The sequence below is a fragment of the Macaca thibetana genome, chromosome 15 (assembly GCF_024542745.1).
Source record: "Macaca thibetana thibetana isolate TM-01 chromosome 15, ASM2454274v1, whole genome shotgun sequence".
NCBI lineage: Eukaryota > Metazoa > Chordata > Mammalia > Primates > Cercopithecidae > Macaca > Macaca thibetana.
The window spans coordinates 1,644,027-1,663,418 of NC_065592.1; the positions used below are offsets into that span (position 1 = coordinate 1,644,027).

At 52.5% G+C, this 19,392-nt stretch overlaps 1 protein-coding gene across 1 annotated transcript; it reads left to right on the top strand.

The window, feature by feature from the left end:
* Positions 1 to 3,604: 3,604 nt before the first annotated feature.
* Positions 3,605 to 11,862, top strand: LOC126937028 (ficolin-2-like). Its single transcript, XM_050760205.1, has 8 exons — positions 3,605 to 4,202; positions 5,889 to 6,002; positions 6,682 to 6,735; positions 8,386 to 8,418; positions 8,922 to 9,049; positions 9,457 to 9,586; positions 10,463 to 10,597; positions 11,164 to 11,862. The coding sequence occupies exons 1-8, from the start codon at positions 4,031 to 4,033 to the stop codon at positions 11,409 to 11,411; spliced, it is 1,014 nt and encodes a 337-aa protein (XP_050616162.1). The 5' UTR covers positions 3,605 to 4,030; the 3' UTR covers positions 11,412 to 11,862.
* The last annotated feature ends 7,530 nt before the right edge of the window (positions 11,863 to 19,392 follow it).

Consider the following 19,392-nt stretch of genomic DNA (forward strand, 5'->3'; position numbering starts at 1 on the left):
TGAAACCCTGTCTCTACTAAAAATACAAAATTAACCAGGCATGGTGATGCACGCCAGTAATCCCAGCTACTTGGGAGGCTGAGACAGGAGAATTGCCTGAAAATGGGAGGCGGAGGTTGCAGTGAGCTGAGATCACACCATTGCACTCCAGCCTGGGCAACAAGAGTGAAATTCTGTTTCGGGGGAAAAAAAAAAAAAGAAAGAAAGAAAAAGAAACCCTAGCAGGATAAACACAAAGAAAAAAATCCCACCAAGGCATACTGCTTAAAACAAAAGGTCAAGGGAAAACCTCTTTTGTTTTCTGAGAAGGAATCTCGCTCAGACTTCCCATTTTCACTGCTCTTCCACCTTCCCCACAGATCAGTGTTTCTATCTGGGGACATCTCCCTGAGCTGTAGACCGCCCTTCAGCGTCGCTGGGGATATGGATCTGCTGGCAACAAATCCTCTCAGCTTTCACTCAACTGAAAAAAATCTTATTTCACCTTCATTTTAGAATCATCTAGTTAAGATTCTAAGTTAAGAATTTTTGTCTTGCAGCACCTCAGAAATGTTCTTTCATTATCTTCTCCTTTTATGAGAAGTCATTTACCCTTCTGATTAATTTTTGCTTTTTTCTTCTCCTCCGGTTGCTTTCAAGATTTTCCCTTAAACGGTGTGGTGGCTCACGCCTGTAATCCCACGACTTTGGGAAGCTGAGGTGGGTGGATCATTTGAAGGTCAAGAGTTCTAGACCAGCCTGGCCAACATGGTGAAACCCCATCTCTACTAAAAATACATGGTGACTGTGCCTATAGTCCCAGCTACTTGGGAGGCTGAGGCATGAGAATCACTTAAACCAGGGAGGCAGAGGTTGCAGTGAGCCAAGATGGCACCACTGCACTCCAGCCTGGATGACAGAGTGAGACTCCATCTCAAAATAAATAAACAAATGAAAATAAATAAATAAATAAATAAATAAATAAATAAATAAATAGATAGCCAACAGAGGAGAAAGAATGAAGTACTAAAACATGCTTGACCAGCTCAAGGCAATATAGGTAAGACAGAACAAAGGTAGGATATAAAATAAATAGCAAGATGGTAGCCCTAACAGAACCGTATCGATAATTACATAAAATGTAAATCAACTAAACACTCAGGAGGCACAGATTGTCAGGATGAATTTTTTTTTTCTTTGTTTTAAAGAAGGATCCAGTGACACGCTGTTTACAAGAAGACACTTGCAGGGACAAACAGGATGAAAGCAAATGAATGGAGAAACACACACCACGCAAACAGTGACCTTGAAATGCACCCTCCAGATAACCTCAGTTCATTTTCCTGTGTGCTTGGCAACCCCTGTTTCCTGTTCCAGTCACACAACCAGGCTGTGTTCCCTAGTGTTCCTTGCAGTCACCCAGCGGTGGTGTAGGTCGGGCCAAGGGACAATGAGTGGAAGGGAAGTGCATCATCACCATTAGGCACCAGGAAGTCACCAGAAGCCCCTGCCACAGGCTCCCCCATGCTCTCTTCCAGTTCCAAGTGGCTGGAATGGAGACCACGCTCAGGACAGGGGCCACATATGGAAGAGGGAAGAGCCACATGCTAGAAGAAGCTGGGGACCTGGAATCACTGTGGAAGGAGAGATGTCTGGCCAGGGGCACTCACCCTGTACTTTTATGACAGCAACAAATAAATGTGTGTGTGTGCATGCGTGTGGGTGTGTGTGTATGTGCGTGTGAGTGTGTATGTGCGTGTGTGTGTAGCCACTGAGATAGCTGTTTCATTTTGCTTTACTTTAATCATACTCTCTACTCATATTTACTTTGCAGCCCACATTGCTTTCTTGAGATATATGATCTGATATCATAATTATGCATTCGTTCGATTGTTTGTCTAGTTGGTTATTTTCTGTTTGCCCTCAATAGAACAGGTGTCTAGAGCACAAGGACTGGTCTTTCTGTTCCTTACTGCACCACAGGGCATAAAACAGTACCTGGCACATAGTAAGTGTTTATTAAACACAAGCCCTTTTTCTCTCATACTTGTGAGACCACAACAGTTGGAAGCCAAATCCTTGTGTGCTGACGCAAGGAATGATGCTATGGAGCACCCACAGGGAGGCCGGGGGTGGGGCAGGAGCATCTGTAGACCCTTAGGGAGCTCCATGGACCCCGTTTTCTTATCCTTAGCAAAAATGCCTTCAGAGACCCAGCAGCCGACCTGTGCCCGGTCCTGGTGATATGGGTGGTTCCTTCCATAGTATTTTATTGCTTACTTTTATTTCTCACACAGAGATTACTCTGTGGATTACTTCGTTTTTTAAAAAGTTCGAGTCAAATGTAATTTGTTCAATGTATTAAAATCCCAATTTCAAAAGTCCAGTGCTTCCTTGAGACTTGAAATTTGGCGGATAAACCTTGTTCTACCTGTAACAGGCAAATGTTAATAATGTCCTTGATGAGGCCTGTGAATAATTCTTGGTCCATCACCGACTTAGTTCATTTAATAGTTTTGAACATTTTGATTGCACTTCCAAAATGAATATGTTTAAATTGATGTTTTAGTACTTCAGCTTTCTACCTTTAGCAAAGCCTTCTGTGTATAAACTAGTTTTTCAAAATCTAATAATTTAAACATATGACTGTGATGAACTTAGGGGAGGTCTCTTAAATGTTCCAAAACTGTACACACTAACTCGTTCAATTCCTCGATTTCACACTTTCAATTGGATTATCAGGGTGTCACTGACATAGGCCAAATTCTCCACTCCTCAAAATACCAAATTGGCATAGATTGCTTTATGCTAAAATATTCATACTATGAAATTCAATTTCTCGATCCTGTCTAGACTTTAGAAGAAACGCACACCTACCCAGGAGGCCGTCTCCACTCAGGGAGCCCAGGTGACTAATGGCCAGGGAATCCGGGCAGCCTGCCGTGGGCTTTTAGCTACCAGTTCTGAGGGGTTCACTGTTTCTGTGTGAGTCTTGCCCATGGCACTTTGGTGAGAAGAGGAGGTGCCAGGAGGGAGGCCACATCTCTGAGTTCCGTTTCCACACACCCCTGGGAGCCTGCCCTTCCCAGCCACGTTCTGCTCACACTGGGTCTGGCACGGTCAGCGTCGAGGCCTTTGAATGGCTTTGTGTTTTCAGGCCCATAGGACGCCAGGGACATAGAGCTGGTCTGCCATGGAGGAACCTCACAGGGCTTTTTCCACCTGGGGTCATGATTCTAACCCTTCTGACACCTGTACAGGGACCAGTGGTGGTGCAACTAGGGCCACAGCCTGCCACCTCTCCCTGATGGGACTGAATCCAAGGCTAGCATTTGCTTCAGGATTTTGCTCTCCTCTAAGAGGTGCGGATCACCTCACTTCGAAAGTGGGGCCAATTCACCAATTCCCCTGTTCAGGGGGCAGGTGTCCAGTGGCCCCTGCGAGTAATTGCGTGCCACCCTTCCCCACCCCTGCCCCCGCTCCCACCTGAAGCTGCTTCCGTCTCATTCACAGTCCTGCCTCTTTGCAGCACTGGCTTGGACGGGAGCCTGATCCAGTGCCAGCGTGCCACTCCTTGGCAAGGCTCCTGGTCTGCTCATACCACTTTTCTCCAGCCAATGTCCTCTAGGGTTGGAACCAACTCCCTGCACGCTGGCCCAGGGAGGTCCCTGGTAATCGTCCTGCGTCCCTCTCCCTCCCCTGGGAATCACCTCAGACCGCAGTGGATGTTCCTAAATTTCTGTGGACTCACAGCAGCTTCTCGGCCAGTTATCTCCTTAAGGGCTGGATTCCACAAGCCCTTCTGTCCTGCTGCGGGCCTCAGGCAGTGTTCCCGCCAAGCTTTCCCTAAAGGCACAAACAGGCAGGCCCTTTCCACACCGGCCTCGGGGAGCCTTCTGCTGGGCAGAGCATCCCTGCCAGGGGAAGCCAGGCTCGTTAAGTGGGAAGCCTGTGGGGCCTGCGGAAGGCAGCAGCCCTGAGGCTGTCTCCGCCGCCAGTTGGTGCCACCAAGCTGTCAGGAGGGAGTGGCCTTCCCCACTGTGGTTGGGAAATGGAGACAGAGGTTACAGTGGGCGGCTGCAACCCTATAAGAACCACGGAGTTCCTTCAGTGGCAAAGACCAGAGCCACAAAGGCTGAGCCAAGCTGCCGTGGCCATGGGACCTGCTCTCCTCGCCCTCTCCTTCCTGTGGACCACGGCCTTGACTGAGGACACCTGTCCAGGTGAGTCAGTCCCCCCAGGGGTTAGGACCTTAGAGCGATCACACTCCGGGAAGCTGACAGCGGCCACCTGCTGACCACTCACGGCACGCCAGGCCCGGTACTACGCCCTTTGTGAAGGTTCCTGCCTTAGTTTCTCAACAGCTCGTTTTAAGCCTCGCACTTTAAAGAGGAGACAGAGGCTCAAAGAAACAGATGCAGCTAACACAGGGGTTAGGAACAGAGCCCTGGGGTCAAATGGGCCAGGTCCCAAATTAAGAGCATGCAACTGGGGAGTCTCCCTGGGGCTGAATCCTCCTCCATTGAAGGGCCGTCCTGAGAGTCCCACCAGCTGTGTGAGGAGGCGGCGGGCGTACAGGGCGCTGGTGGGGGGTGGGCCTAGTCAGAGTCTGTGCCACGATCGTGTCACTGGAAGACCACCCCGCTGGACGTGGCCAGCAAAGTCAAGCCCCAGCTCTGCGGGGAATTTGGCCTGAGATGTGCCCGGCACTGGGGACAGGTGGTCCCCACTGTGTCCCTGATGTAGTCCAGTGAGGCTGATGTGACCCCAGGGCTCCAGACCTCCTTCCCTGAGCTCCTGGGGGCACTCAGGTGATTCCCAGCAGCTCCACCTGTAGCTCTGCCTTCTGGGGGAGGCTCTGGGCCCCCCTGCATCGTGGCCACGCTGGAGTACATTGCTCTGAACTCAGAACCCAGGATGGCTTCCAAAAACCCTGGTGGGCCCCATGGCCTGAGCCTGCTCGTGGTGGACCAGGGGACCAGGGCAATGATGGGTCCCGTGGAGAAAGGCCCCGAGTGGGGCTAGGAAGAAAATGCACACCACAGAGGCCCTTCGCTGGTTATGTTATGAGTGAGTTAACTTTTTTCCCCCAAACATGTCTTATTTTCCAGATTATCCAACATTACCAAGTATTCTTTTTTAATGAGAAAAATGAAGCAAATAAAAAAGTGATCTACACTTGCTCTGACCAGTGAGCCAGGGGTGAGGACAGATTAAAAAAAAAATCCACCAAGCAGTGGCGGCTGCCGTGTCTCTGGTGAGAGCGCTGCTCCGTTCCCCAGTCTCTAAGAGCGCCCTTAGCAGGGCATATTGATTTCATAATCAACAACATGAAAAATATTTTTTCAAGGAAGTAGAAAACCCTCAGTTTGGCTCCAGCTGTGCCACACCTGGCTCTGTGTCCTTGGACCCCACGCTGCCCCTCTCCAGAGGACCTAGAAGGCCCCTTCCAGCCCAGTAATTCCACAACCACATTCCCAAGGTCTGGGAGGGAAAATGCTTTGTGAGCCTCAATTCCCCAAGTTTCTTAGAAACATTGATTGTCATTGGTTACTGCAAGAGCCCACTGTTTATTAAGCTCTTTCTAAATGGCACGAATTACACTAAGAGACTAAAATGCACATTCTCTAATACAGCCCTGGCCACAGCCTTGTTATTATCCCCACTTCGTAGCCCAGAGCCCAAAGCTCAGAGGAGTTAAGTGACTTGCCCCAGGACACACAGCACTGAGGAGATGGGGCTCCCCTAGGTAGGGGTGGCCTCCAACGCCAGGACTCTGCCCCCATCACGTCTCCGCCTCACCAGTGCCCGAGGGGTGAGGACAGACCAAGGCCCCAGCAGAGCAGAAAACCTCACTTTCCAGCCACTGTTGGGCCAGGCACTGAGTGGGCGCCTGTGTTTCTCTGCAGAGGTGAAGGTGGTGGGCCTGGAGGGCTCTGACAAGCTCACCATTCTCCGAGGCTGCCCGGGGCTGCCCGGGGCCCCAGGGCCAAAGGGAGAGGCAGGCGCCAATGGAAAGACAGGTAGGTGCGGGCCGGGTGGGGAGGCCAGGCATGGTGGGGGCACGGGCTCTTGCTCTTTTTGAAGCTAGATGCTGAGTTGGGCAACACCCCCACCATGGTTCACAGATTGAGAGCCTGGGTCTGGCCCCTGTTAGAGCCAGGGACAGAGCTGACTCCCAGGGCCCAGTGGGCGTTCTGAAAAGGCCTTAGTGGGGTGCTCATCTTTTAATGACTTAATGAGTGCCCAGTGGGTGTTTTGGCAGAAAACTTGGTTTCAGTCCTGACCTACCATCTGCTGTGTGGCCCCCTGCAGGACTCTGATTCCCAGTCCCTGTTCTCACCTGGGCTGTGGGGCTAAACGTCTCCCAGGGACCAGCTTCAGAGGAGGAACCTGCAGCTAAGGGAAGTGAGGAAACGTTTTCAGGTGCTCATGCCTGGAAGGGGAAGAACCAGGATCCACCTATGTTCTCTGGGAAGGGCTCCCGGCCCCTGAGTGGACAGGAGAGCCTCGTGAGGCCTGGGTCCTCCGTCTAGAACCTTCTGGTGCAAGGCAGGCAAGCTCAGGTGGGGCCACGGTCACATCGCAGCACAAACAGGATCCCAGTCATGACAGGAAGAGTCACAGCCGCCAGCTCCAGGGTGGGTCCTTCGGGTCCTGGGCAGGGAGCTCTGTTTAAGGTGGTGTCTTTGGAATTTGCAGGAGAACGCGGCCCCCCTGGACCCCCTGGGAAGGCAGGACCACCTGCGCCCAAGGGTAAGGAGGAGATGAGAGTGAGGAGGGGCTGTGAGGCCCTTCCAGACTCAGCTGCAGAGGAGCATGGATGAGACCTCTGGGGCTGCCATACTGTCCTCACCAGAGCCCATGCCTGTCCAGGAAGGACTCCCGGGGCTCAGTCCAGGGCAGAGGTCTCAGTGTGGGGGAGGGGTCTCAGTGTGGGGGAGGGGTCTCAGTGTGGGGGAGGGGTTCTCACGGGGAGGGGTCTCAGTGTGGGGGAGGGGTCAGTGTGGGGGAGGGGTCTCAGTGTGGGGGAGGGGTTCTCACAGGGGGGGTCTCAGTGTGGGGGAGGGGGTCTCAGTCTGGGGGAGGGGTCTCAGTCTGGGGGAGGGGTCTCAGTGTGGGGGAGGGGTTCTCACAGGGAGGGGTCTCAGTGTGGGGGAGGGGGTCTCAGTCTGGGGGAGGGGTCTCAGTGTGGGGGAGGGGTCTCAGTGTGGGGGAGGGATCTCAGCCTGGGGGAGGGGTCTCAGTCTGGGGGAGGGGGTCTCAGTCTGGGGGAGGGGTCTCAGTGTGGGGGAGGGGTCTCAGTGTGGGGGAGGGATCTCAGCCTGGGGGAGGGGTCTCAGTGTGGGGGAGGGGGTCTCAGTCTGGGGGAGGGGTCTCAGTGTGGGGGAGGGGTCTCAGTGTGGGGGAGGGGTCTCAGTGTGGGGGAGGGGTCTCAGTGTGGGGGAGGGATCTCAGCCTGGGGGAGGGGTCTCAGTCTGGGGGAGGTTCTCAGTGCCAGAGCATCCACCCGTGGGTGGGTCTGAGACCAAGCCTTCCCCGTCTAAGGTCAGCATCAGCTGGGGTGGGTGGTCACCTCTGCCAGCCCCTCTCATCCCATCTCACCTGTCATCTCACTAGGCAAGAGGCCCTGTGCTGCCGCCTCGTGTCTCCTGCCCCCTGCAGGTGTTGTCATTTGGGGGCACTGTTTCAAAACCTAGGTTGGCCAGAGTGGGCAGGGAATATTAATGACAAGCTCTGATCAGAGAGAATGTGTAAACATACATTAGATACCTTCCAATAGAAATCTATGCATCCCACGCAGATAGAAATACTATGTATTTATCTGTTATGTGTGTATAATATATAAAATAGAACGCATTTTCTGAGGCACGTGTTTACAGATTATTTAGAAAAACCAGAGTGACGTGCTGCAGGGAAAGCAGCCCCACATTCACCCCTCCGTTCACCCCCGAGCTGCTCTGAGCCGTCCTGGGTGCGCTGTGAGAGGAGTCTTCTCTCTCACTGACCTGGAGGCTCCGTCATACTTTGCCTCTAAATGTAAATAAATGCCTATCTGCCCAGACCCCACCTCACCCCACCCTTCGTGCCGCATCTACAAACACAGGCCACGCTGGAGCCTCTGGGGGCTCAGGGGAGCCCTGAAGCACCAAGTTCCCTCTAGCTTAGACAGGTGGCAGGAGGAAGGGGCCAATGAACGCAGGCACAGTGACTCTGCTGCCTCCAGGGACAAGAAGGGCCACAGTTACCCCAGATGACCATGGGCACTGGCAGCTTTTCTGGAGGGCAGTGGCCACCTGCATGCCAGGAAAGTGAGGCAAGTGCCACCATCTTCTGCTCTGTGCTGGGGACAAGTTATCTGACTTCCAACTCTTTGTGTGTTTGCCTGTCTGTCCGCATCTCCAGGAGACGCTTGGGAATCTGATCAAGGTAACACAGGTGGGTGGCAGGCCCCAGGATCCTCCCGCTCCACCTGTCCTATGGAACCCAGCCCAACCCACCCCGACTTGCACCCACCAGGAGCCGGGCAGCATTGGGATGTTGTGCAATCCCAGCCCGAGGCCTCTGCCCTTTCTCCCCTCTCTGCACTGGCCAGATCCACAGAACAGGGGTAACTGGTTCCCTGGCAGATGCCCCTGGAAGGAGCAGGGCATGGCTTTCATGGTTGTGTGCCACAAAGAAAATTGGAATGTACCCAAAAGGCCGGGTTCCCGGGAGGTGAAGATGGGGGAAGCAATAGGAGGTGGGAGGGTCAGGCAGACTGAGTGTGGCCATCACAGCTGCATGACGCTGGGGGCCATGTCCCTGTCCAGGCCTGGGAGTCCTGCTTTGTCCACACAGAAGCCTGTGGCCCTGCTCCTCCCTCCCGGGCCTCCCTCCCACTGCCCCTGCCCTGCCCAGGGGCTCCCGTCCTGCAGCCACTCCCTGGGTTCCCTTCCCAGGCCCACGTACCTGCAAGGACCTGCTAGGCCGTGGGCCTTCCCTGAGCGGCTGGTACACCATCTACCTGCCTGACTGCCGGCCCCTGACTGTGCTCTGTGACATGGACACGGATGGAGGGGGCTGGACTGTGAGTGTGGGGCTGAGGGACCCTGGGCAGAGGCAGTCAACCTGGGAGACCCGGAGTCCAGGCTGCACACCTGGCCAGAGAACACACTCTGGAATTCTCTATTCCCCTGGTCGGGGACAGAGATGATGGGGGAGGTGACCCGTGGGTAAAAGTCCAGGCCGTGGGGGAGGCTGGGAGGGGCCTGGTGCTCTCCTGCTGTGTGGCTTGGGGCTTGTTGCCTCCCCTCTCTGAGCCCCCATTTCCTCCTTCATCCCGTGGGGTCTGTGAGGAGACCAGGTGGGCGTGCTGGGGACCCCAGCCTGCGATGCTCTGCCAACTACAAATGCTGCTCCTCTGGAGGGCGGGTCCCCCGTGCTGTGGGACGTCAGCCTGCCCCGCCTGGCTCCCGTCCCCTGGGTCCTCCACAGGTTTTCCAGCGGAGGGTGGACGGCTCCGTGGACTTCTACCGGGACTGGGCCGCGTACAAGCAGGGCTTTGGCAGTCGGCTGGGGGAGTTCTGGCTGGGGAACGACAACATCCACGCCCTGACCGCCCAGGGTAGGGCCGCTGCTGGGGCTTGGGGGTCAAGGGGTCCTGAATGGGGGTGCCCCTGCCCCTTAGGCCTGGACTGCCTGGAACATAAGCGCCTCTTAGTCCACAGGGGATCGGGCCCTGAGCACACTCAGGGTAGCACTGGGACCTCCGAGGGCTGCGTCCCCTGCCGCAGGCTGTGGCGGCATCAGGACAGGAGAGGGTAGAGCTCTGGACTGAAGGCCTCTTCAGGTCTTGGCCCCACTGGCATCTCAGACCCTGAGCATGCAGAGAAAGAGAGACCATCGGGGCTTCGCCCAACCCCCAGCCCTAACTTCACTTCCCACTGTCTCCCCTTCCTAAAGCTGCTGTCTCAGGGGCAGGGGGAGGTTCCTCTCTGGGCCTCCTCTCATTCCTCCAGCCAGGCCACAGCCCTCAGCAGGAGTGAGGACAGCACCTTCATCCTCCCGCCACCAGCTCCAGCGTATCAGCTGGTCCCTGATCCTGGGGAAACTGGAAAATGGTCCCTTTCCTCCGCAGGAGCCCATTCCGAGCTCCTAAGCCACCTCCTCGTGTTTGCTGTGACCTTTCCACGTAAAGGAAGGACTGCAGTACTTTCCCACAGTGAGGATCGGTGACCTCACAGCCCATTCCAGGGAAATGCACGGTTCCTTGATGAAGTGAAGTGATATTTGTAGGAGGGGGGAAACTCCAGGTTCAGCGGGTGGACCTGAGGGAGTAGGTCCTCCCAATCCCTCCTACCACAGACGACTTTCTGCATGAACTTGAGGAAGCTTTCCGTGGATCACAAGTTCAGGCATCTGAAAACACTCCAATTCCCACCTCCGGTTCCTGGAGGCAGAAGGGCCCTTGGGCTGGGAGCTTCAAACCTTTCTCCCACAGGAACCAGCGAACTCCGTGTAGACCTGGTGGATTTTGAGGGCAATCGCCAATTTGCTAAGTACAGATCATTCAAGGTGGCCAGTGAGGCGGAGAAGTACAAGCTGGTCCTGGGGACCTTTGTGGAGGGCAGCGCGGGTGAGTGTCTGTGCGGGCTGAGTGGCCTGGGCCTCTGAGGGGGGCTGGGGAAGGGGAGACAGCGTGCTCAGCATCTGGCTATGCCTCTGCTGTGTGACATTGGGGGGTGACTTAACCTGTCCAACCCACAAACCCACAATCTGTTCATCCGTCAATTCACCCAGTTTATTGTACTTGTGAAAATTATGATCCACATGTCATAAAAAGTACAACACATAGTGGCTATGATTATTTGCTGCCATTATTGATGAAAAATGGGGAAGATGATAAGTCTATTTCTACAAAGACTGAATCCCTACACTCTGCCGGAAGTCACTCTTCCCCTCTGCTGCCCCACCCAGAGCCAGGTGGTCTCCAAGTGTAGCAATGCCTGTTAGCTGGCTGAGCAGACCAGGCGAGGAGATGCCAAAGCTGCCGTCCCAGCAGAGCGCATGCTCACTGGGTGGTGCCCCTTGGAGTTGTGCAGTGCACAACATGGGCTCCTGGCCATGGCAGCTCTGCACTGGACCTAGGATCCAGGCTCCCTGGCACTTCATGGAAAATGCCCTACTTTTCCCTCTGAGCAGGTGATTCTCTGACATACCACAACAACTACCCCTTCTCCACCAAAGACCGAGACAACGACCAAGATGCTAAAAACTGTGCTGTGCACTATCAGGGAGCCTGGTGGTATGCCACCTGTCACCTGTCAAACCTGAATGGTGGCTACCTCGGGGGGGCCCATGACAGCTTTGCAAATGGCATCAACTGGAATTCGGGGAAAGGGTACAACTACAGCTACAAGGTGTCGGAGATGAAGGTGCGGCCCACCTAGCCCGGCGCTGAGGTCAGAGGGTCTCTCCACGAACCCTGGCTGGAGGAGCACATCCCTCAGCCCTCACCAAGAGGGCAACGTGGGGATCGTGGCCCCCATCCTCATGGAAAGAGGGAGCTCCCACCAGTCCCTTGTAGGCATGGCCCACAGAGCTTTGCGCCCAGTGCCAGCGTCCAGCCCCCTGCCTCCCGTCTGCAAGGTTAGGCGAAGCCCCAGTGTGCCTCCCTCACGGCAGCTGTCAGTGCTTGCTTGCCTCACAGGCGATCATGGAATGCCATGGCTATTTGCCCTGCCCTGACCACTGGCCATGCCACTGTGCTGCTCATCCGTCCTTGCTTCCCTGCGACTTGGCCCTGTGGGTGGATCAGATGCCCTAGGGCTGAGGGGGTTTCCCACTGGCTAAGACAAAGCAGGGCCACCCTGCCTGTTGGTGAATAAAGTTTCATCGGCACAGCCATTCCCATGGCTTCCATATTGTCTCTGGTTGGTTTCTATCATCTCTGGCAGTTTCCAAACGCCAGGCAGAATAGAGTAGTTGGGACAGAGGCCATATGACTGACAACTCCTAAATTGTGTGTTAATCAGTCCCTTACAGAGAGTGTTGGCCGACCCCTGCACTCACAGCCACCTGACCTCGGCTGCCTGGCCCCTGCTCTGCCCACTTGGTCCCCCTGCCGGGGCTTCCTGCCACCTGCCTCCTAGGGTCCCCTGTTGTACCAAAGGTGATTGCGTGCGCGTGAATCCCTCATCAAGAATGAAGCAAAGATTTGAAGGAGGCAAGTGGGTGAGACGGATCTGAGACCACGGGAGAGGGAAAGGTCCTCCTCCCTCAAGCATTTCCTCTTGGAAGTAGCCGGAAGGCTGAGCCCACAAAACCGTGGGTTGCATAAGGCCTGACACCACCTGTTTTTCTCCTAGTCAGCCAAGCAGGCCCTCTCCTGGGACCAGCTGCCCTAAGCCCAGACCCAGCAGAGGATGGAGGGTTCTCCCCAGCCTCAGTCTGTCTCTCCTGGAGAGGGCTCAGACCCCTGCAGGCTCCCGTCCCCACCTCTGGAACTCAGGGCCCTCTCTGGGCCCCTGGCTTTGCTTTTGCTTCTGTTAGTCTCTCCGAGGCTTCCTTCTGCCTTTTCTCTGCTCCACTCAACTCGCCGGGTGGAAATGCTGGCAGGCCCAGTGCGGCCGCTGTGCAGATGACTCTTCTCAACCTGTGACCTACAGGGACCCATAAGCCGCTAGCAGAGGCCTCGAGGGGCTGAGGCCCGCAGGGGAGGGTGTGCGGAGCATGGAGGAGCCTTGGCTCCTGCTCTCAGGTGCTCCTGGTGCAGGTGTGGGCTATGTGATCACGGAACAGGCCCCTCAGATGGGCACCGCACCGTTCCTGAGCTCCTGCTGTCTGCAAGCACCCATAGACTGCATAAGGGGCACAGACAGCTGCAGGAGGTGGGGGGCCCACAAATTCCTGTTGTTAGGGGGCTTCACATGGGGTAGGTTTGCCCCATGCCTGGGAGGATGAATCGGATCTGACTCTGGTGGTCCTTCTGTCTACTCTTGGACTCCCCCCGCGGACAGCTCCTGGACTAGGCAGGGTTCCTCTGCCAAGGGACATCCTGGCCTGAAGGAGTTAATGTGGAGGTGGCTGGTGGCACCTGGCAAACCCCGTGCCGTGGGACACTGGATGCCGGCTTCCCCGAGTTCTTCTGGCCGCAGCTCCGTGTGGGAGACAGCGGCCGCCAGCACATTGTCCCCGCTGAGGCAGCAGGTCTCGCAGCCCCACGGCTGTGACTCCGTTGCCTGGAGCCTTGTCCACCCGGCCCTAGTGTGGGTGCAGGGGTCCGTGGCTCACTGGGAGGGCTGAGTATAGACCTGGGAATGGCAAGGGCCAGGGGTTGCCCAGAAATTCCCAGCCCCAGCCTTCACCCTGGGGGTCCTGACGCCTGCCACTCCCTGCCACTCCACCACCTGGCCTCTGAGTTCAGCTGCGCCCCTGGGGGGTGCCGAGCCCACGTTACCTCCGTGGAGGGAGGCCGTGCCTGAGTAGCAGCAATGAGCGTTCTCGGGGGTGCCCTGGGTGCCTCCCGTACGGACCCCCAAGCAGCCACGGTGAGCAAGGGGGACCCCACCCTGAGCACGGAGCCCGGCCCCGCGGGGGGACAGCCAACCCACCGCTGATCGCACAGCTGCTGTGCTGTGATAAAGGAAGGGGGACTCGGAGAGCACGGTGTGAGCCCCCAGACTCTGAGTCATCACAGATGCTCCCAGGGGAGGGGAGAGGACGCTGAGCCCCAGAGGAGGGAGAGGTATCAGGACGAAGGTGGGGTGGGAGGGAGGTGGGAGGGAAGCTGGCAGAAGGCAGCTTGTGCGCTTGGAGCCTCCTCCCTTAAGTGGGTCAGAATCCTCACTGCACAGGGCTCCTCCAGCACCAGAACTGGGCTCGGTGGTGCCCTCTCTCCATTCCCCACCCAAAGGCGCTGCCCTCTGACCCCGGAGCCGGGTGACCCCGTTCCCACTGCGGCCGACATGGTTTTTAGTTTCCTTGCCCAAAGCGTGTTTTATTTTCTAATATGCCTTGTATTTTTATGTATTTATTTGAGCACTACGAAAGACCCTGAGTGGGCAGGCCTGGGTGTTATTACGGTTGCCCCTCTTCTACAATTTACTCAGAACGTGTGATCCGAATCAGGCAGGACCGTATTCCTTGTCCAACCCGGTGTTCAGCTCTGAGGACTGGTGGAATGGATTGTCTCTGCTATGGATTCCCACAGCTTGGCCACTGAGTGTGGTTTTCATGGCGTGTGGTTTCTGGGATCGCTGACCGCATCCTGGTCTGGGGGCCACTGTCTGGGCCATCCCTGTGTCCTCCTGCTTGGCAGTTTGATGGGGGGCACATGTCTGGCATCTCGAGGGTCCCACTCGCCGGGTCACCTCGTCATCCTGACCAAGAAAAGGGCAGGAAGTAGAGAGGAGTGGGGCAGCGCTGTGCTGCTGCTGCGTGCTCATTCCCCTGTGATCGCATGCTGAGCCCACACCCACTCCTCTGTTCTTCGCCTCTCTCTGGCTCTGGGGCCCCAGACCCTCTGGGACCAGGGAGCTGTGCAGAGTGGGCACTGGGCTCCCTGCCCGGCCCCTCCCGAGCTCCTTCTGGAACCCAGTGCCAAGAGGGAGGATGTGGATCTGTGGGCAGGTGGAGGACTGTGATGGGCAGGAGTCCTGGCTGCCCCTCGCCTGAAACGAAAGGCCCCCGAGAGCCATCAGAAAGCTTATGCTCTGGGTCCCGTAGGAGTTTCTTTTCTAAGAGCCTACAGGGGTGTACTTGACGTTGAATAAGCTACAAGGCTTTGAAGTGTACAACTTGAGTCGCTTGACAGAGGATGCACCCGTGAAACCAGCACCACAGTTGAGACAAGGAACAGATCTATCACCCCCAGACGCTTCCTCATTGCAATTCCAGCCCCATCCGGCCCCACTCGTTGTGTCCCCAGGCAATGTCTGCACTTGTCTCTGTCACTACAGCTTGTTTTCCTAAGATATTTTATGAGTGAAATCATATCCTATCCACTCTCTGCTGCCTGTCTTCCTCTCCTCGGCAGACCTATTTTAAGGGTCATGATGTTGTGCTGTGCACAGCGGTTCGTTTCCTTTCACTGCAGAGTCATACTCCGTGTGTGGATGGACCACAGCTGTGTATCCATTCAGCAGAGTCACACTCCGTGTGTGGATGGACCACAGCTGTGTATCCGTTCAGCGGAGTCATACTCTGTGTGTGGATGGACCACAGCTGTGTATCCATTCCGGTGTTGATGGACATTTAGGTTTCTTCCAGCTGGGGCCACGACAAACCGGGCTGCTATGAACCTCTGTGCACAGGTCTTTGTGTAGATATATGGTTTCATTTCTCCTGGGTTAATATCCAGGCTTGGAAATTGTTGGATTGTCCGGTAGGTATATTAGTCCGTTCTCACACTGCTCATAAAGACATACCCAAGACAGGGTAATTTATAAAGGAAAGAGGTTTAGTGGACTCACAGTTCCACATGACTGGGGAGACCTCGCAATCATGGCAGAAGGCAAAGGGGGAACAAAGTCACGTCTTGCCTGGCAGCAGGCAAGAGAGATCGTGTGCAGGGAAACTCCCCTTTATAAAACCATCAGATCTCGTGAGACTTGTTCACCATCACCAGAACAGCACAAGAAAGACCCGCCCTCGTGATTCAATTACCTCCCACCATGTCCTTCCCACATGGGAATTATGGGAGCTACAATTTGAGATTTGGGTGGGGATACAGCCAAACCATATCAGCAGGTATGTTTTTAGCTTTTTGTGAAACTGCAAAGCGGTTTTCCAAAAAGGCTGCCCTGCTTCATCCAGCAGTGCAAGAGAGGCTGGTCTTCCACATCCTTGTCCGCACTGGGTATTGTCAGTCTTTTCAGGTTGAGCCATTTTCACAGGGGTGTGGTGACGTCTCATCACGTTTTGTTTCCATTTTCCTTATGACTAATGATGTCGAGCATCTTTTCATAGGCTTATTTGCTATATATCCATAGATCTTCTTCAGTGAAGCATCCTTTCACATCGTGTGCCTGTTTTCCTAATTCGAGGGTTAGTTTTGTTTTTACTGAGTTTGAAGAGTTCTCTCTGTGTTCTGAGTACTACTCCTTTATCAACTGTATGTGATGCATGAGAGCCTATTGCTGCTGTAAGATAATTACCACAAGCTTAGAGGCTTACAATCACACAAAATTATTATTCTACAGTTGTGGAAGTTAGAAGCCTAAAATCAAGTTGTCGATAGGGCTGGGTTCCTTCTGGAGGCTTCTGAGGAGAATCTGCTTCATTGACTTTCCCAGCTTTTAGAGACTGCTGCATGATAACTCATGGCCCCTCCCTTCATCTGCAAAGAGTGTGGCTCCAACCTTGGCTTCTGTCCTCATTGCCTCCTTTTCCTCCCTGACCCTAACTCTACTGTTCCCCATTTAGAAGGACCCTTGAGATTACATCAGGCCCACTCAGAGAAGCCAGGATCATCTCCCCGGGTCACGACCCTTCATCTCATCTGCATTTTGCCACGTATGGTCGATGGGCTTTGGGGCCATTCTTCAGCCTGCAACATACAATTTGCAAATATATTCTCTGAGTCTGTGGCTAGGAAGAGTCGATGATGTTAAGCTGCCTATTCTCCTGAAATTGATCTGCAGATGCAATGCAGTCTAAATGAAAATCCCAGCAGCCCTGTTTTTGTACAAATCGAAGTTGATTCTTCAATTTGTACAAAAGTAGGGCTGCTAGGATTTTCATTTGAACTATGGCTTTCTTTTTATTCCCTTAACACAGCCTTTCAAATGGCAGAACTTTTTTTTTTTCTTGAGATAGGATATTGCTCTGTCACCCAGGCTGGAGTGCTGTGGCTCAATCTTGGTTCACTGTAACCTCCACCTCCCAGGTTCAAGTGATGCTCATGCCTCAGCTTCCCAAGTAGCTGGCATTACAGGTGTATGCCGCCACACTCAGTTAATTTTTTGTATTTTAAGTAGAAATGGGGTTTCACCATGTTGGCCAGTCTGGTCTCAAACTCTTGGCCTCAAGTGATCTGCCCACTTCGGCCTCCCAAAGTCCTGGGAGTATAGTCAGGAGCCACTGTGCCCAGCCCAAACAATAGAATATTTTAATTTTGATACAATCCATTAATCAATATTTTGCTTTTGGAGATTATGCTTTTAGTATCCTTTCCAAGAAATCATTGCCTAATTCCAATGTTTTCTTCTGGAAGTTTTGTCTTTTCTATTTCCCACTGAGGGCTATGATCTATTTCAAATTCATTTTTCTACATAGTGTGAGGTAGGGATCAATGTTCTTTTTGTTACATATTCAATTAGTCCACAACCACTTATTGAAAAGTCTAGCTTTTCTCCACTACATTTCCTTTGTGCTTTTATCAAATATCAATTTCCACATCCATGTAGGTCTATTTCTAAAATCTCTATTCTGTTTCATTGTTCTATTTGTCTGCCTTTACATCCAAACAACCACTTTCTTGATAGTGTTGCTTTATAATAATTCTCAAAATTAGGTAGTATTGACCCCTCAAATTTATTTATTTATTTATTTAAGATGTTTTGGTATGCTACATCCTGTGTTTTTCCATATAAATTTTACAACTAACTTCAGTTTGCATTTAAAAAGCTGCTGGGATTTTTGTTTGGCCTGTGTTGCATCTGCAGATCAATATGGGGAGATTAGGCAGCTAAACATTATTGAATCTTCCTATCCATGACCTAGGTATAATCTCTCATTTACTTAGATCTTTAATTTTTTCCAACAATATCTTGTAGTTTTCTGAATAGGTCTTACACATATTTTGTTGGATTTATCCATAAGTATTTTATATTTTCAATGCCATGGTAAATGGTGTTTTAATTAATTTCTGATTATTCATTAGTGATTTGAAAAAAAAAACAATGGATTTTATATATTGAAGTTATATACTCCAACCTTACTAAACTCACTTTGTACTTCTAGTAGAGTTTTCACAGATTTGATCAGATTTTCTACAGAATCATGTCATGTGTTAAATACAAAAAGACGGTTTACTTCTTCCTTTCCTAACATGCATGACTTTTTTTTCTTGCCAGTGACACTGACCTCTAGTACCTTGCTGAGGACCTCAGCACCTTGCTGAGTAGAAATGGTGGGAGTGGACGCCTTCTCTTGCTCTTGGCTGTTCTAATTGCATTCATTCCATCTTGTACCATTCAACGTGATGTGAACTGTGGGTTTTTTTGTGGATGCCCTTGAGCAAGCTTCCTTCCATGGTAGACAGTCCCCAGGGCATCCCCCAGGATCCTTACATCTCATTGCTCACAGCCTTGTCTGGTCCCCACCAGCCCCCACCCTCCTTGAGTGTAGAGAGAATCTGTGATTTGCTTCTAACCAACAGAGTATGGCAAAGAGGAAGCTGTGCATGTGATTATGTGCACGTGATTATTGCATAAGATGGTATCTCCCATCTTGCTGGTCTTGCTGGAGTCTCTCACTCCCTTGTTGGTTTTGAGGGAGGAAGTGACCATTTGGGGAACCCCATGGGACAGGAATTGTGGGTAGTCTTTAGGAATAAAGGGCATCTTCCAACCAAAAACCAGCAAGAAAATGGATCCCTCAATTCCTATTAATACAATGACAAGGGTTTGCAGTCTGCCCCTCAACTGAATGAGCTTAAAAACAGACCACTCCCCAGGTGAACCACAGATAAGATTATAGCCCTGTCTCATACCTCGATTGTTGCTTTTGAGATCTTAGCAGAGGACCCCACTAAACTGTGCATGGACTCCTGACCCACAAAAACTATGAGATAATAAACAGGTGTTCTTTTAAGCTGCTAATATGTGGTAATTCTTTACACAATGATAGAAAATGAATACTTCCTATTCTTTATTTTTGGAGAGCCTTTTTTCATCTAGAATGGATGAAAATGTTCAAATCTTTTTCTGTTTCTTTTGAGATTATCATATATCATTTTTAATTTGGTAAGATAGAGAATTACATTGATTTTCAAGTGGTAAACAAACATCCTATTCCTGGGCGAAACCTCACTTGCTCATGATACATTATTTTCATAGACGGGTTCAGTTTGCTAAAATTTTGCTTACAATTGTGGTATCTATGTTCATGAGGGCTATCAGTCTATAGTTACTTTTTTCTTGCAATGATTTCTATATACTTTTGCTATTGGAGAAATGCTGGCCTCATAGAATGAGTGATGAAGTAGTTGCAACCTTCTGATTTTCAGAAAGAATGTGGGAAGGATTGTTATTATCTCTTCCTTAAATATTTGGTAGATTTCATAAGTGATGCTGTCTGGGCCTGGAGATTTTTTTTGCTGGGCTGTCTATTCTGCAGACTGTCTATTTCTTCGTGGACTCTCTTGTCTGTTCCATTGGTCTATATGTCTACCTTCACATCAGTACCACATTATCCTGATAAACTTCT

What these genes read in the sequence shown, in the direction of transcription:
- LOC126937028 (XM_050760205.1), top strand. Translation starts at nt 4,031, where the DNA reads ATGGAGACAGAGGTTACAGTGGGCGGCTGCAACCCTATAAGAACCACG. An exon ending in AGGACCACCTGCGCCCAAGG is followed by an intron (nt 6,736 to 8,385) that starts GTAAGGAGGAGA and finishes CCGCATCTCCAG; the next exon opens with GAGACGCTTGGGAATCTGAT. An exon ending in CGGATGGAGGGGGCTGGACT is followed by an intron (nt 9,050 to 9,456) that starts GTGAGTGTGGGG and finishes GGTCCTCCACAG; the next exon opens with GTTTTCCAGCGGAGGGTGGA.